At 42.2% G+C, this 19,115-nt stretch overlaps 1 protein-coding gene across 1 annotated transcript in view; it reads left to right on the top strand.

The window, feature by feature from the left end:
- LOC118111732 (thrombospondin type-1 domain-containing protein 4) overlaps positions 1 to 19,115 on the top strand; it is a 45,826-nt gene that overhangs the window by 20,204 nt on the left and 6,507 nt on the right. Inside the window, exons 8-10 of the mRNA XM_035160509.2 lie at positions 16,072 to 16,276; positions 18,108 to 18,283; positions 18,469 to 18,565. Of these exons, the coding sequence (XP_035016400.2) occupies positions 16,072 to 16,276; positions 18,108 to 18,283; positions 18,469 to 18,565 (478 nt within the window). The remainder of the gene's footprint in view (positions 1 to 16,071; positions 16,277 to 18,107; positions 18,284 to 18,468; positions 18,566 to 19,115) is intronic.

The following is a 19,115-nucleotide window of genomic DNA, read 5'->3' as shown; positions in this document are numbered from 1 at the left end:
ACAAATTTGATATATGAAGATCATTTTAGTGTCTTGTGTGTCTTCTGTGGTTGTGGTTTGTTTGTAAGCAGCATTACACAAAAACTACTCAACCAATTTCTATGACATTTTAGGAATGGGCCAGAGGAAGAATCATTTTGGTGTCGATCTGGATCAGGGGGCAGATCCAGGATTTCTCTTTTACTTTCTTATCATTGATTAATTCATGGATCTCATGAAAAAATCCGACATGTTTAGAGGACTGGTATTTATGAGTGTGTGCAATTTGGTGCCGATCCCAATCAAAATCTGGATTTAGTTAATTTAAATGTGGTCTCATGAGGGGATTGTTCAGCTTTGGTGGAGGTTTGCACTTTACTGACATTCTGCTTTTTGTACTTTGCCATCCAGATATGACACCCTGTTGTGAAAGCAGAATTATGGAAATAAGCGCTTTAGCGCGCAATCTTAAACCAATCGGATCATCCTAGGAAGCTAGAATATACTGTATGTTCCATTGATGGCCATGATGTTGATCCAAACACAACAGACGGAGATGGGAAAGCAATCACAGACGTCAGCTGCTGGAGTGTGTGATTGAAATGAAAGCCCACAAGCAGAACCTGTGCAGATGCTCCACGATGGCATCTGGTAGGAGACCTCTGATGTACAATAACTGTTTTATATCTCCCTCTGCAGACTCGTTTTTTTTTTTCAATGAAGCAAATATAAACAGCAGCCTGCCTCAGCCACACCTTGCCCCTCCCAGCACCAAATCCCCTCAGTCCACATGCTTTATAGATCAACTCTCCTCCCTCCTCTCCACTCCTGCCTTCATCAGTCAAACACATTTCTTAAAGGGAGCAATCATGGGAGGAACATGCCCGGCCTTGCTGACTAATACATATCCCAGATGCACAGAAATCATGTGTTCTCTCTTCCTGTGTTCTTACTAATCAAGTTAACAGATTAGGCTGTTTTTGGAGGAGGTGGATAAAAATGAATAGAGATGTTGGAGTTGACATTTGTTGGATATTTTGAATATACCTGCCAAGAAGTGGAAGTGCTGGAACCACATCCTCTTCCCTCATCCTTAACTGTGGACATGTATGGAGAATGATGCACGGGAGATTAATGACAGAAGCATTACAGCTGCCAGGTACAGTGTTTCCCTCTGAGGCCACACCTGCTAAAGTGTTTGCAGTCATGGTTCTTCTAATGAGCTTTGGTTTTAAATGTCCAACAAAAGCAAAGTGAGGCTGGAAAGGTGACAGAGACTAAGAAGAGGGGCTGAGTACAAATATTGTGTGAGTGTGTGTCTGACAGTGCACAGCCCACCTGCTGTAGAGCATGACTCTGACGTGTGTGCGTTGGCCACTGGAGGAATCAGGCGCCTGGAGCCAAAGCTGCTTCGAGGCTGACCCACTTGTTGAAGGAAACAAAGACCCGCGGGTGTACTAGAGCGTCAATCTGGCCTCTGGGCGCTATGCCTCCATAATGAGATGTGTCCAGATCAGAAGCAGCTCAGGGGGAGCTGGAGACCACGTCTGTAGGTCCATCATGACGGATGGGCTGCTGAAAAGGGCCGTTCCTTCCTACGTGTCTGCAGCTGGACTGTGTTTTACTAGAGAGATTACTTAGCCACTCACTGTGCATATACTGTATGTGTTGCTCCATGGTGTCTCTGGTGTCTGTGTGTGCGTGCGTGTTTGTGTCTTGGTTGAAGCCGTTCCAACATAAGCCAAGCCAGTCGCAGGTGTGAAGATAGTCGTCTCATGCTACTCTTCTGCCGTTGGAGAATATCATAAAAGGGGGCAGGTGGTAACTTGACATGAATATCATTACCAACTAAATACTTTGCAATCTGTTCAGCTAATACCTGGTATAGTCCCAAGGTTCATAGTAGCTGTTAATTTTACTGGTGTTTAAAACTTTTCAAATTTTCACATGGTTGTGTCAAAGCCAAGGGAATCCTGTAGCCCATTAATTCAATAATTCATTACATGTATTTATCTATTTACTCATCTGTCATTCTTCTCTATATCTGCCTAATGGACTGTAATAGTGTGTTTTATTTTAGACATCTTACATCTTTATTACCTGAAACTAAACCTGTGTTTTTGTAGTAATTTTTCATGCACATGGAAAAGAAGTGTATGCTTATAGCTGTAGTTGTTATCCGCTGTGTAGTAATGCAATTTTTAAAATGACAACATTTTTTAATTACATACTAAAATGACCCTCAGGAGAGCACATATCTCTATCAATGTCCAACAGTCCCCTTTAATTCAATCAAGCTGCACCGAATTTCACACACTCACTATCAAGATCAGTGAATTATTCCCTGGGAAAACGGTGAAAATATTGAAAAAAACACCCTATTTCACAATGTTAAAGAAAGTGCAAAAGAAACCCTGTTTCCACCCTCTGAACCAGATCAGGTAATTACGGGTAGGAATCCGACGTAACTTTTCTATATTTCAAGCAATACATCACATCTACATTCTGATCTATTTGAAAAATAAAATAACTGTCTTGTCCTGCCATTCTGCTTTGGAAAGCATTAATCTTAGGCTCATTTCATCAAATCTATTTATTGTATTATTTTTTTTGCTAGCTCTGACTGGACTTAGTAAAGTTGGCTGGTATATATCATATACTGAAATGGATAAAAAGTTTGTAAAAGTCAAGGAGGATCATTATAAGTTGCAACAAGTAAAACTCATCATAAAGATTTGTACTAGTATCGTATCGTATCATCTTGTCCATCCTTTAGTTTCCCTCCATGTGTGCTCGGCTGCTCGGCCCATCTGACACACAGCCTTTCAGTGCCTGTAGTAGTTGATTGTGCAGGGGCCTGTTGTGGTCTCAGTGTGCCACTTCAAACCAGAGAAGTTTTCAATTATCTCATGTATATTGAAGGCCCAGAAGTCTCTTTGTGCAGGACCAGGTCCAGCCACAATGTCCCAGGTGCATTTGGGCCTGTCCATGCAACTTTATGAGAAAACCAACTGTCAGAAACGAGGATGAAGAGCGGGGCCCTCTTCTTGCTTCAGTGTGTCCTGGTGAATTAGGGTTAAATGTTGTGGAAACAACGATGGGACAATAACAAAACCATATGATGAGTTGGGTCTTATTTGCTGCAGCAGTTGTGCTTCCAGTGTTGCAACGTGGCTCGTAAGGAAGTATTTGGGGCTCAAAGAGGGAAAGGGGCCTTGTTGTTTTTGAGTTTTTGTTACTGTATCTTGGGAGTGAGCAAAGAAAAGTATTTAATATATTCCCCTCAGGATCACAAGGCCGTGAAACTTTATTATTTCCCTCTTTTTTATGGTGTGGTTGTATTATTAGGAACAAGCATGAAGGCAATCCCCTGCTTTAGTGTGTAATTCTGTACTTCCTATTTGCTGGCATCCCTTAAAGATGGCAAGACCGCATGCCAATTATTTTCACACAGTGTAACCATGGTGGTTTTGCTGACACATTCATTTCAGCCGCCCTGCATAGTATTTCCTTCTCCTCCTACTTTTTCACATTGTCACATTTGAAAATATTCCCCAAAAACTTCCCCCCTGACATCCAATTCACTGTCAGCTGCTGCCCTCTCCTCTCTACCTCCTTTCCCTGCTGTCTCCCTTTCCTTCCTTCCTTTTCTATCTCTCACTCTCCCTCCTTTAAAAAAAAACTCTGGTCCCCCCCCCAATTCCTCCCCAAGCTGGACCTCCCCCAGCTCAGTTTACAAGGGGAGAGCTCGTAGAGATCTGCTCTGTAGTGAGAGAGCTTCATTTTTTTGGGCATTCTCAAAGCTGCTTTGGCAAGGAGGAGGCTGACGGGAGCGGCCGCTGGACTCGTGCGTGAGCCTGAGTGACTGGTCGGACCATTTGCGTGGCCACATGAGAGAATGCTGTCAGGACTGGCTCCTCTGCTGCTCCTCTGCCTCCATGTGTATGTGCAGGGGAAGCTGCGGTCACAGGTAGGACCTGCTTCACCTATGTTGGCTCCTGGAAGAAGAGAGGGGATTGCGATGGAGGCTAAAACTCTGCCTGTAAGAGTTGCATTGCATGATTTGTTGCTCAGTGTTTGCTCTCTCTCTCTGCAATTAGGTTTAGGACGTGGTTGACACATTGCTGCATGCTTGTCAATAAGAGAAATGTTGTGTTTTACTGGACACGGTGATGAAATTAGCTCAGATTAAGACGTCAAAATCCCTGGGTGTAGATGCAAGTAGGCCTGGAACTCATTTCCATTTAGTTTTAGTGCTTGTAAGCAGAATTGGAGAGCGTCACTTCATTGTTTGGAGATCGTCAGTGCAGCCCTGTGAGGTGGTCCATCTCCTGAGTGGAGGTATTTACAGTATGGCTGTTTTCACTGTGGCTGTTTTCACTGTGGCTCTGCTCACTCTTGGAGCTGTTTATTTTTCCACAGCACATTCACTGGCTGCTTGTGGGATTAGATTTCTCTCCGAGTGGAGGACTCAGTGAGTCAGGCCTGTCCTGGGACTATAAAGATGTACTGAACTCTATTAGGGATAGACTGCGAGCCTGAATTAGCCCGTCACTGCCTGTGGCTCGACTCAGTTGGTTTTAGCTCACCTGTTTGCAGATGATTAATGACCCCGGTGTGAGGTGCCTGGGGTTGTAAATGCAAACTTGTGACGTGCCAAGGTCTTGATGAGTACGTCTGCGCCAGTTCTACATGGTTTCATTCAAATATTGGAATCTTTCAACGCACAAAATGTGGGTTGAGTTATGAAAAATAATAGAGCAAATCTTTGGGGAAATCAAGCTGATAGAAGGAGTTATGAATATTGGATAGAATTGGATCCAGCTATTACTACTGTAGCATGATGAGTCCACACAGTAGTCTTGTCGATATAAATTTAGCTATTGTTCAATCATGGGAAAAAAAGTTTTGCTGTGCCAGACACATGGTTTTAAAAGGTTCTACCTAATCTCTTAATTATTAATGGATGTTTTACTCGTTAATTGCAATGAAACTATCACAGTGTCATCTCCCTGTCCTTTTAAAAGCCAGGTTTACTCGCGTCTTGGCAGATTTATGTTACAATGGTGAATTTGCCAGGTAGTAGGAGAGAACGCTTCTCTCCAGAGGAAATGGATCTGCTGGCTCGTGAAGGCACGACAGCAGGTCATCAATGTGTGTAAGAAGTAAAGTGTTAGCTCGATGTGCCCCTGCCCATGTACTCACATATTACTATCTTGATAATGTGTCATTGACTTCAGAAGTTTTTGTTGGTCAATCATGAAATCACTTTTCGCTGTCTCAAGATAGCAATACGGCAACAATGCACCTGACCACACCTCATTTTAAGACCAGCATGTCCATGGGTGCTCAGATGGACATAAGTGCATTTAGTTTTGAAACAGCATGGGCGCTGAAAGAGAAAATGACAACTGTGTTGGCGTGAAACTTGCAAAGCGGTTGACTTGTACTTGCTGCCGCTTTGGGCCACGTGTAAGATAGAACCCCATTATCTTGTGAGTCAGTTCAACTCAGTCTCACTGTCTGACCTCTTTGGAGCAATTAAAAAACTCCAATATTATACATTTAAAATAAGGGTGGCTGTGGCTCAGGAGGTAGAGAGGGTCTTCCACGAACCAGACGGCACAGTGGTTGGTAAAACTGAAAAGCGCTACATGAAAACAGCACATTTACCATTTAAATCTTGGATGTGGGATTTGGGAGGAGTAGATCTGCAGAAAAAGATTTGTCAAAACAGTCGCAGATATACAAGATACAGCGGATCCAACAGCGGATAAAACAATCAGGAAAGAGGATCTGTAACAAACGTACAGAGCCACATAGTGCAGCTCCTATCAAAATACCAACCGTAATGTAACTGTTAGTTATGTTAACTGCATTATATGTTGAACGTCCTCCCTGTATCATGTCACCAGTCCATTATCTCCTGGTGTTAATCCCCAGCAAAAACCATTCTGTCATCCAGTTCCCAAAAACAGTCAGAGCAGTGATGTCAGGTGAAACCCTATGCATTTTAATGGCTGTAGATCCACCGTGCTCACTGCTATTTCGGAGTGCTTTACAAGCATGGAAGCCTTTAATGAAGACGCTGTGCCCTTCGCCCCGGGTTATGAGGGCAGCTGGTGGTATGGACGAGGCCTCTTTTTTACTGTTAGGATCAAAGGTCTCACCGCTGATTCCTATCTGCCGTCACCACTTGGCTTTAAATGATCATGTCTGCAGTTGGCATGATATCCTGTCAAGTGATGTTACACTAGCATAAAGTTGAAGAAGCTAAAAATTTGTTGGAGGAATAACTCCCCCTTTGTTTGTCCTCAGCTCGTCTCCCTCTTGTTACAGGAAATAATCACAGTGTCTGTGTTCCCATTTGAGTTTGACACATGTTGCTACTGACTACAAGATATCTTATGTTGTGGAAAGTGGAAAGCTGAGAGATTACTGTCCAAAACACCAAAATGTGTTTCTGTTTGTGGCTAAAAATAACCACAGTCCTCTAGTTAGTGTTGCCATTATACCAGAGCCAGAAGTGAAATCTGAGGAGCAGAGACAAATTGAATAAATCTGAGCTACTGATGAAGTCACATCTTCCGTAAAGAAGCAGTCCAGAGTCAGAGTTTGATTCCTCTTGGAGCATCCTGCATTAAAAAGCTGCTCCTGCATCACTCTTTAATAAAATGTCCACTGAACACACACACACATATTTGTCAAAACAATGTCAGGTTTTTGATGAAGGGGTTTGGTGGCTAGATAAATAATTAGAGTCTGATCGATTTATCAGTACATACATGATTTGGTAAAAGACCAGGCATGGAAATAAAGCTGCAGCATTGTTCTTGTATTTCAGTGTAGCATCCAAATATGTCCTGTTGTTATGGCAAGCCTAAATTTAAGATTTGAAATTTGACTTTATTGTAACTCTGTTTATTCCAAGTGACATTGGATCAGGTTTACATCCAACACCCTAAACTCGTATAGACCTGTTTCAACACAGAAGAGAAATAATGAAGAGTGAATAGGACTGTGGAGGAAGCTGGGAGAGCACCTTCACCTACCCCGGAGGCTCTGGCTGTGTGTGGGAGAGCCCCGTGGCATTGTCAACTGCCACAAAGACGTTCATGAGTGGGACTTTTAATGTGACATCTAGACTCATAAATGAATGTAGTTCTTTGGTCTTCAAAGGAACCCTCTCTTGCGAATGGTAGAACAATGAAGTGAAGTCAATTCCTTTTGCATATCCTATATTATGTTGTATTAATGCAAATTCATATTTTTAGCTCGTATACATTTACTCCTATAATATATAAGGATTGTCTTCAGAACATCATTACCAGTTATTGATGTGCCCTAAATCATGTCCAGTGTGACGCTCACAAAGAGGAAGTGACACTTCACTCAGTAAAGACAGTTAATCAGGGCTAGTCTGCGGTTCACTCCCTTTATTAATGAGCGTGTCAGATGTGAACTCGCTGGCAGTAGCTTCCACAGATGCAGATGTGTTTGAAGTGCTGACTGAAGAAGAAGCCGTGTCGCCTGCCCCTGCTCATTAAAACCAGCTGAAAGATCCACAGCTTCCCAGCATGTGGGAGGCAGATGCTGGTAGCCATGACGACCGCAAAGTGCACGTCACATGAAAGACAGGGGGTCTGTTATCGTGACATATTTCATCCTTATCTAAACCTTACTTTAAATCAATCATAATCCTACCTGATTTATTAATTTTTTGGTCTTTGAGATCTTTGTAAGATCTCAGTAATGTCATTTCCAGACGCAGCGCCGTGACTCGTGGTCACTTCCACTATAAATTCTTTGTCTTGTTGCTTCTGTATTCTCACCTGGAAGTCAAGTTAGGGCCTGATCGCTTCCCCAGATGAGCTGGTGTGTCACAGCTGACCAAGTCGTGATAACTTCACGGGCTGTTGCCAAAGAACGCTGCACATTTTTGATGTGTGAAGAGCTGTGGAAATCCCCAGTGTTCAGCACACAGCCCCCTTTAACCCAGCGCTCATTAATATGTTCAAAAATACTGCACCTCTTCCATCCTGACATGTTTTTTTTTTATTATAGGAGTGCAGATTATAGCATACCTTTATTCCCAGAGTTCTCCAGTGAGGAGCTGTGCTAATGTCGCAGCGTCATCTGTCTGACAGGATACACACTGACATGAACAAGAGAAAATCATTTAGCTTTGGAATGGAACTTGTACATTTTGTTTACAGCAGTGTAAATGGTACATTTTAAGTCACGGAGAATATGTTTTTAAGGAGACAGCAGTCCGTGTCTCACAGTAAGGGTTTTTTTTGTTTTGCTTTTGGCAGTCAGTAGGAGAGCTGAGCAGTAAACCTCACAGACTCAGGTTAGAAGGTTCTGCTGGGATCTGACTCTGAGCCTCAGCCAGTGTGGATTCAGACTCAGGGGGGGGTTGACCACTGCACCATATCCAGACTAAGAAAACATCCTTTTATTCATAACCCCCTGATTTTATTATTGTTTTACTTTTTCTTTTTTGGACCAGCAGCATGTAGCCATGTTAGTTTTTAGTGGTTGTTAGTTTCTTAGCCGGTATTAAAGGGATATTTCACCAAAAATTGTAAATTCACTTATTATCCACTCACCACTGTGCTGATGGAGGGGTGGGTGAAGTGTTTGAGTCCAGAAAATACTTCTGGAGTTTCAGGGGTAAACAGCATTTCAGCCAAATCCAGTACAATTGAAGTAAATGGGACCCCTTCTTCAGATGTAAAAAAAACACAACATGCCTCCATACTGCTTGTGTGGTGTCACGCAAGTGTCTGCAAGCCCCGGCATTCATATTCAACTAAAAACAGCATCATGTGTTTTAAACATAAATGTCCTCTGTTATCCTCCTTGGAGGCGTGTTCACGTTCTCATGGACACCGGAAAACAGCACACACTCTCGCCAAAGGGCACGAGTGGGGTGTGCGTTCGCATCGCTACGTCCGTTAGCATTGATACTTCCTGTAGTCGAACTTTTAGGCTTAAAACACTGTGTCAATGATGCAGTTTCCAGTGGAATATGAATGTTGGGCTAGGCGCTCACTTGGATGACACCACACGAGCAATATGGAGGCATGTTATGTTTTTTTTCAGTTGTTTTATTACCTTTGAAAAATTGGTCACCAGTTACTTAAATTGGATTGGATTGGGCTGCACCATTGTTTACCCCTGAACCTCCTAAAGTGTTTTGTGGACTCAAACACTTCACCCACCCCTCCATCGGCATAGTGGTGAGAAGATAATGAGCGAACTATCCCTTCAAAAGCTGCTGTGACACAGGCTGCACCAGGGAAATACCCAGACATTGCTTCAGTACTGACTCCTTATATTCTCTTGGTGTGAATATTTTTTACTTTGTGTGGCCTTGGTAGCAGCATTAGCTCCCTGACCTACAGTGTTGTGGGAATGGGACATAAGAAAGAGGCAGCAGTCACATAAACTTTATATATGCCTTGAATTCTGTCAGAGCCCCTATAAACATTGTATGTTGACATACTGATGATTTACTCTGTGATTTGGATACAAGTCACTTGATTTATTGGGAATCACTGTTTTGAAAAATATTTTTATGTTTTTACATGTTGATGTGATACAATCTAAATTGTGTGTTTACTGAATAACTGGACTGGATTGAGTAATGATGAACACTAAAAATTTATAAAATGCACCACACAGGCAGCTGGATACATTTCAGGGATAGAGGCAGAAGGTGAAAGAGAGATACATGTTAAACCTTGTGCAATATGTAATGTGCATATTTGAATCTGTTCTAGTGGTTATAGTTTGTGTGTATGTTCCCCAAACAGCTGCCAACATCTGGATGCTGCTGATGCAGTGTAACTCGGTGGTCCAGCCATAACCATCTGCTGGTGTTAACTGTCAGCCTTGAGCTTGATGCTCAGGGGCAAATTATTCTGTCTCAGCAGCGTAAAGTCTCACTGACAAATGTACACACGCCACACACAGACACACTTTCCAAACTCTCACACATTCATTGTAATTTTTAAATACATTTTATATCCATAATTCCAGTTTACTTGCCAATTATCAGACCGAAAAGAAAAATAACTCCTAAATGAAAGTCACAGAAAAAAGTGCATCACTGTGAATATTACCCCAGTTTGTGCTTCTCATACATGAGTAACACATACTGGAACTCGGTTGAGAGGGAGCAACCTGAATACACTTGTGTTCCATACAGTACTTACCGCTTGCCCTGTAGTCTACTTGTCTGTGGAACTTCCACCAGCTCAGCTCTCTGTGTCCTCACCATCATGAAATGTGGCCATTGCAGGCTGAGGCTGCCCAGCTTGAACATTCACTTCTTCTCCACTCAAATGATGCTGCAAGACTTCATGTATGCTCCTGCTGCTGCTGTCAATTTGCGACATTTCGAGGTGTCACACTCCAGGGAGTCAAGCCTCACCCTTTCTTCCTGTTTTGTTGGATTTTTATCCATATTGTTTTACTCGTGCACTGTCTCATGAAGTTGTAACCATGGTATTTGACGTAAACTGTCTCCATTCGAGACTCACACTGCTCACACTCTGGCCACTCATGGGCTGCGTTCAGAAAATCCGACTCCACTATCACAAAAACGTACGTCTTTTTAAAACGACTTTATTTATAACAGAAGGTATGCACAAACTGTATGGTACCCTGTGCTGTAAGTTCGCTGACAGTTATAATAAAGTTTCCTGTCTAAAACAGATTGGCACATCCTGAGAAAAAATGCTTTCAGGTTTTACAGGGAACATTTAATCATTACCCACTCACAGAAAATAACATGGAAACAGAATTAATTGAAAATGAAAATAAAACAAACTGAGCTGAAATGTTGAAATAATATAATAATATGAGGAATATTCGTGGAGAAAACCTTATATAAGTGAAGAAAAATCTTTTTTGTATGTGTGCATTCCACAGTCAGGGGGTTGAAATAACCTTTATATTTGTAATTACTTCTGATGATGTTTTTGTGACCTATAAATTCAATATGCTTGTTAATCACTGTGACTTCTGACTGGACAGAGAAGAAATCATCATGTGAGGATTCAGTTCTGGATCAATGTCATGAGAATAAAACAGCCGTTCTGTTTTTTAGATTTACGTGGGTGTGTCCAGTTGCAACTGGTTGTGTTGCTTTAAATCCGGGGGCATTTAAGAAGGTTCCATAGCAAAATGGACTATTCCAACGCACCCATGCTCTGCGTTTCAGGTCTTACTTCTTCTTGGGTGATAACTTGACGCGCAAGAACCAAATGTTTACAGTAGTCTGAAATTAGGATGTAAGAACAACAACTACAAGACAATAATCCGAAAACTATATTGAAAGTGTCAGTGGTGGCGAACAGCTCGTGAGGGGGAATCTGGATGCCCTGCTCTTTTTTAAAATCTTTGCTGTCCCCATCGCCTTTTTAGCAAACACACCATTTGAACTACTTGCTGAGACACTTGGGTGAAATTACACTTTACGTGAAGGAAATTTTAAACCCTACACATTACATCTGACATTAGATATCATTCTGAGCAATAACCTTTTATTCATATTTACGAGCCACAAACCAGGCCTCCTACTTGGATAAAAGCTCTAATACTGTAACATTATGCCAAAGCGGTCGTGAAGAGATTTAGTGCCAGTGCAACTATATATCTTGACATTGTGTATGTTTACTCTTGGGGACGATGCAAATGGCTCACATTTGCCACATTCTCCCTCACACTCTCTGATATTGGTTTAGACAGTTGTTCGCTCGCTGCCTTTAAATCTTTATTTCAGAAAAGAGACGCCTCCGCACATGTGTAGAGAAACATGAGTGAAACAGCAAACTGGGAATTTTTCTTCAGTTACACTTTAACAGACAGATCAAGGGGCCTGTGCAAATCATCACTTATATCTGGGCTGCAGAGCGAGGCTCAGCAGTAAGTATGTGACCTAGATAAGAATTTAACTGCTGAAAGTTGTTTGAGCTGAAAGTTACAACTTGGATTCAGTGTGATACAGGATTTTTTTACACCAAAACACATGGATTGCATATGCAACATATCAATTGCACTTGTCAATTTACCCCTGTTAAAGCTGCGCTTATCATTATTTATATATTTTAATAATGGTTCAGATAAGTGTGTCTGTGTAAGCTGGAAGGTGTTACTCATAGTGATGAGCCCACTGTGATTTATCTTGTGACTATTGAGCATTGAGTTGACATTTGTCTAGTCGCCATAGACATAAATGGACAATGTGACAGCTCCCCAAAACTGAAGCCAAAAAGTCTTGACCACCACCTGGTGGCTGGCTACAGTATAGGTCATAAATCCTTCTATGTGCTAACCCATTAAAGGCACCAAATGAAACACTCAAATGATCCCATAAAACCTGAGGGTTTCACAAACAAGCTTAAACATTTGGCTGTGATTATAAATCATTGCCTTTTCCCTAAACTTCATGAACATTTTTTAATAAACTGACAAAGCTAGCAAACTCGCCGAGATCCCACCATTCTTCCTCCTCCTCTTCCTCCTCCTCCTCCTCCTCAAACATGTCTTACTGACTGAGCCTTGGGAGAGGCACACAGAGATTATTAACAGATTATTGTTTGATAAAAAACAGTTTGAATATGATTGACAGCTGAGACTGACTCGTAAATGGGCGATAGATGTGGATCACATCTGCGCAGATTCTGGCTACAAATGTGCAAGATGGTTGCGTTCGTATCCAGGATATTTTAGCTTCATTTCTGGACAGTGGGAGGAGACACACATCTACAGTCTGTGTATTGTCCATTGTCTGCTGGATGTGTTACTGTTCAGCATCTTAACTTTATAAAAACATGATATGACATGATGTTTTGTTCTTTGTTTGTTTCCCAAGTTGCCAAAACCCCCTTTCATACTGCTCTAAAATCCTGTTTTTATTGAAAAAAAATCTCCTCCAACATGTTTCATATCACTAACAAGCCAAACAATGGCATTTCTCTGTAGCCTGCAGACATACTGTGGTTATGCCATAAGCCTGGAAATAAAGGAAACGAAAAGCAGCCGAGGGTTTAAGAGGTTAAGTGAAAGGCCAGTGAGAGCCCTTCCTGCTATTTTTAAGGTCGCGAAATTCGCATGACCCCAGACGATAATTGTGGTTTTATTAATTTTAAGAGCCAACACAGCCATTTTGTGTGATAGAGTAAATATTTAACCCCACTATTTACAGTTCACATGGTGGCTACTAACCATAACTCTGAGCCCTGCAAGTCAACAATAGGCCCAGACCTCAATGTTTAGGAGGCCCAAGTTTATTTTTAGTATTCAACCATTAAAGCTGCACAGGGGGGAAAAGTGCCACCATCATACCATCTGTAGGTCAGTGTGGAGGTTGCAGTATGCTTCAATAAGAACCAAACTAAAACTTACGCCTGAGAATATCTGGGTCTAATTCCTAATGTCTTGTTTTTTTTTTCTGGCAGCCTGTGGCGAAACGTGTGTGGCTTCACTTTGTTGGAAATACTCTGCAGTACGATGAGTTTAACCCAGCTGCATCTTGTGGGTGCATAACGTCAGGATTAATTAATAGATGATGCTACTTTCTGTGGTCATGAGTTGACTGATTCAGCTATCCTGACACATACATGTAACCAGTTCCAGATAAAGGTTGTTTTTTTTCTAATGAAAACTGGGCAATTTCCCTCAACAGATGGCACAAGCCAGTGCCACCCACAGAAAGAGGGTGACAAAAGTCTCAGTGCGGAGAAACCCTACCACACTGAGACTTCTGCTTCTGCTGATGGGAAGAGCCAGCGAGCCGTTCGCCGAGCCGTGGTTTCACTCATGTGTCCCGACATCAGCGACACCTCGGTTTGACGGGTTCACGGTTAAGGTCACGTTTGTCAGAGACAGCCTGGAGAGCAGATGTGACAATCTGGGGACGGGGTTTATTCGGGGACAGATTAGGATGTTATTTTGTGCTGCGTGCTACCGCAAAGCTGAAAAGTTTGTCCTGACAGTTTAGCGATGTTAATGGTGCAGCTGTCCAAATCACTAGATATCAAATACTCCCTCAACTCTCTAATGCTTCCTGCACTGGAGGTGCAAAACCTCCCGGCTTTTCCCACATCAGAAGAACAAAATCCCTGTGTGAGTTTAAATCCAGTCATATTATATTAAATCAACTGCTCAGATTTGTGAGGTCGGGTAAGTTACTCTGCTTATTTTCCACTCCAAGGTGAATATGTTTTATTTTCCCATCCCAATGGCCACAGACGACCTCTGACCATGTCAGCGTCTGTTTTATGAGAGGAATTTTTTTTTCTTCACTTTTTTTCAGGCAAATGCTGCTGAGCTGCTATAACTCTGTTGGTTTAAGGCGTTTATGGTGGGAATGGAGATATTCATTGGTAGTCATGTCACCAACAGCCCTCCTGCATTTGTATTTGTTTTCCACAGTGAACTTACTGTAGCTAGTTCAAATGCCCACCAATGTGTTTTACCATGCATTATGCATTCCTTTATCTCTGCACTGTAGCTGCTTTATATTCACTGATGTGTAAACTGAGCGCATGAGACGCAGCAGTGTGTCCCTGACTGTTATCATGTTGTGTTTAGTGATTTCCATCCTAGCTTTCATTCTTGCTCCGTGCTGTAACTGCCACATAATTCCACGTTGACCACAGGAGCATTTGGCAATTGTGAAGTATTTTTCTCAGCACTCACAGTTTGCTGTTCTCTTCTCTCATCACCTATTTCCTGTGTGGAAGGAGGCACTTCATGTTTTTTTTGGCACAGGTGGTGTTTTGGCTCAGAACGGAGTGATCTGCTGTGGGTGGGAGCGAGCCAGACTCTCCTCATTTTTACTTCCATCTTCTCATCCCTTTGCTTTATATTTTCTCATCCCTCTCCTGACCTTCTTTTTTCGCCTCTCTGTCGTTCCGCTGGTCTGCAGCTAACTTACGGCTGCTCTCGTCCAGCACAACCTACGATTTTTATGACTTATTAGACACTTGCTGTAAATTAGTTTAAGTCTTTAGAGTTTAACACCTCACAACCACATGTAGAGCTCCACAGCCACACATTTGGTCTGCCATATTTTTTATGAGCATTATAACCAAGCAAGTGCACGCAACACAGTAGCTCTGAGAGAAATGTGTTTCTGTTGCAAGATGGAGCAAGAGAAATATGTCGACTGCGATCAGGGCATCCACGTGGAAGCCAAGCGGGAGCTGCTCACTAGAAAGCCTGGAGATTGGCTGCTGTCCAATCACAGGAAGGCTTTGGTTTATTACGTCTTTCCCCCCCACATGATGTCCTCTCAGCTGGTTTCCTTATTGGCGACTGTGGTCTCTCTGCGACTGACCCGGTGTCCCTGAGTGTACGGTAGCTCCGCCTCCACGGGACCAGTTTTGGCTGCTTCACCACCTGTTTGCACAGCGAGTTACTTTTACTGCCAGTTTGAGTGAATTTATGGACTGCTGATGTTAACTGTTGTATTTTTACTGTACCCACATTTCTTGTAATGTATAACCGCCGAGGGGACAGAGCAAGCCGGGGGTCCCAGGGATAATTCAGAGGCCAAATTGATGCCTTCTGGAAACTTAACAAGATCCCTGGTTAGTTAGTTATTGTACAGTAGTTACTAATGTGAGTTTATAGAGTTCATTTAGCAAGTGCAGCTGGGTTTACTTTTGAAAATATAGCATTTTATCCCAAATTAGCTTTTTATATGACCAAGTATATGACTATGTGGTTGGGGGGGCGGCTGTCGCTAGGGGTGGGGGGGGTCATTACTTGCCAGACGATTGGTGGTTTGATCGCCTGCTTGCCAAAATATCCTTTAGCAAGATACTACACCCCCCTGATTGCCCCCTGAATGCTGTGCTTGCTGTGTATGATAAAAGAAGTACGGCATTTAGTGCTGTATGAATGTATGTGTGAATGGGTGACTGTGGATGTAAATAAAGTGAATTGACTGTTTACACATCAAGTAAACCTTTTAAAGAACTATTTTATTTAACACTTTGATGCTTCAGCGTCTGCACTGTCACTCTGCAACGCTCTCACAATCACAATCTTTTTCCCCCCTCTGTGTGGCAGAGTCTCGGCTGCGATGACTACCTCGGATCAGGGAGGGTGATGGACAGGTGCGGCGTGTGTGGAGGCGACAACTCCTCCTGCAGGCTGGTCTCTGGAGTCTTTAAACACAGTCTTACCAAGGTCGGCTACCACAAGATAGTGGAGATCCCAGAGGGCGCCACCAAGATCAACGTCACAGAGATGGTGAAGAGCCGGAACTACCTAGGTGGGGAAAAAAAAAAGCTGGTCACATTGATTCTGTACTGGAGTTTCACAACATAGACCTAAATTAACCAAATAGAACAGTGGTCCTCAGTCTTCTCGCTCAAGATTAGTTTGCTTTCTTTTCTTCTCGCTACTGTTTTACATCTGGTTTACATCAGGCAGTTGGGAGGAGCATCTTGAATGTTGTTGAGAGTTCAATAAAAACCTATAGTCCAGAAGGCTGAATGCCAGAGATATATGAAGAGTTTGTAATCACACTGGAATTAACCGGGATCCAAGTTTCCAAGTTTCCAAGTTTTCTGTTCTGCTCTGGTAAATCTTGGTTAAATTTATATTTCACATTAAATATATTTTACATTTGCGGCTTCGCAGCATTGGCTGAACTCCTTGTGTTGAGCCAGGTTTACAGTTTCATCAGCTACAGCTAAAAAAATGGAAAAAAACAGAAAACTCCACTGTATATAACATTATGTTACAGACTAAATGTATGTAAAAGAAATTATTAAATGACCCATTTAATAATTAAATCTCCCCCGGTGCGTCATTTTCAATGTCACAAACACACAGATAACTGAGGCGCTCTCTCGCTGTCTTGCCAAATTAGCGCATTGATCTGGGTGTCACATTTCCATCACTGCCGATCAGAGCCGATAAAAACCCTCCACTGTGGGAGTGAGGCATGTCCCTCTGAGTCAAACCCACTGTACAGATGATTAGTGTCTTTACAGAAGTGCTAAAGTGGACCACTGTGTGTTGTGTAATGAGAACCATTGCCTCGCTGAGCAGTAGGTCCGGAAGCAGGCATTGATTTTTCCCTCAAACAGCACGGAAAGTGCATGGACAAGCTTTCAGTAGAGGATCTTACCCATTGATCCTCACCTTCCTTTTTAATTAAGGTGCTCTGTAAAACAAACCAGGAGCACAAGGAGGATGGATTCAGTGGCTACGTCTCAAATCCCAACTCACCTGGATGCCAAGTTCGCTCTGCTCTCCCTCCTGTTTAAAACATGCACCTTCTGCAACATTCACTCACTGTCTCTCTCTCTCTCTCACACACACACACACACACACACACACACACACACACACACACACACACACACACACTGGACTGTTAGCATGGCTTTGGATGATACTTGTAGAGCAACAAATCATGCATGAACAAAGCCTCCATTCACTGTCACAATGTTAGTGAAACACAAACATCCTTGATGATAAACAAACAGACATCATCTTAGATTGCTGTTTTTTCATTGATGATCTGGGAACAAAATTGCAGGTTTGCAACATGAATTCTGAATTTGCTTTATAGGTTTAAAAAATATTACCGCAGACAAGGGCAGAAATCTCACAGGAGCCACCTACTGCATCCTCACCACGTCCATGATTTCCCCTCAATAGGCCTCTGTTCTGCACTGTACAAAGTGCTTTTAGTTGTCCAAACACTCTTTTACAAGCCTGTCTAATGTTACACTTCTAATGCCTTTCTAATGGCCTCTGGTCCATAATCCATGAAATCAGTGGAAAACATTTTGGGGGGTTTTGTTTCAGGATTTGCATGAAAGACTTGCCAGCACAAACAGATTTTCACGTTTATAAAAGGCATCGCTTTGAAAGAGCACGAGAGAGCGTTTATTCAGTTAGCTATAATTACTTTTCTTTGGGTGGAGAAAGTCGGTGTAAGACCTTTTTGTTTTTGTTTTTACTACACTTCTCATTATGTCTGAATGGTTTTACATTAAACGATAATTATGTGGAAGAGGCTGTGGCGGTACTTTCCTCCTCAGGGCTGTCAGTGGTGATTGTGTGGTTGTTCTCTCCGTCTCCTGCAGCTCTCCGAAGCCGATCGGGGCGATCCATCATCAACGGAAACTGGGCTATTGACCGACCAGGGAAATATGAAGGAGGGGGGACCATGTTCACCTACCGGCGACCCAATGAAATCAGGAGCACGGCCGGGGAGTCCTTCCTCGCTGAAGGCCCCACCAATGAGATCCTGGACGTTTATGTGAGTGGCGAATCAGTTTGGACTTATTGTAGTGACTCGATCCTTTCATTCATACTAAAACTCACATGTTTGGCCAGGAAAAATACGACCTTTAGAGCAGGTATCACATTTTGTGTGAGAAAATATTTGAAGGTCAAAGGTATTATTTTAGGATTGTTGACTGAGTCTCCTCTACTCTCTGTCAGATGATTTTCCAGCAGCCGAACCCTGGTGTTCATTATGAGTACATTATCCCCTCAGAGGAAACTGTCGGCCCTCAGCAACCAAACCACAGACCTGAAGGTAAACGACTCTCTGCCCCCACACTGTTTATTACTCTAGCTTTTTTTCTCATTACATTTTATAAACACAGTGATTAATCAAGACAATAATAAGTAACCCTAAACTTACCCTACCCAGGTAATAAAGAAGTGCTCTGAAATGCATTGAAATGGACTTGTTACTTAGTATGTTTACTAAGGAAATAAATATATGCTAAACAATGCTTTTAAGAAATATACTAAAACATAAGCAAATTTTTGCAAAATTCTAATTTATTTACTGAAATAATGTTTTTTCTAAGTTTCCTTTGTGTACCGACGTGATTCATAATTCAACTTTTATTGTGTTAAAAACACATGTATGCCAATAATGCTTAAATGTGTACTGCAACACATTTTAAACATTTATGTGAGGAACATGTGCCAGTTTTAAAGCACTTTTTTAACATTTTTATATATTTATTTTACTAAAGCAACTATATCACTCACACTTAAATGCAATGAAGCAGTAATTCATGCATTCTTACAAACTTCTATTGTATAATCAATATAATCGTGGAAGTATAGATTCC

The sequence above is a fragment of the Hippoglossus stenolepis genome, chromosome 1, assembly GCF_022539355.2.
Source record: "Hippoglossus stenolepis isolate QCI-W04-F060 chromosome 1, HSTE1.2, whole genome shotgun sequence".
Lineage (NCBI taxonomy): Eukaryota > Metazoa > Chordata > Actinopteri > Pleuronectiformes > Pleuronectidae > Hippoglossus > Hippoglossus stenolepis.
Note: the sequence above shows the minus strand (reverse complement) of the source record. Positions and strands in the feature narration are given on the sequence as shown.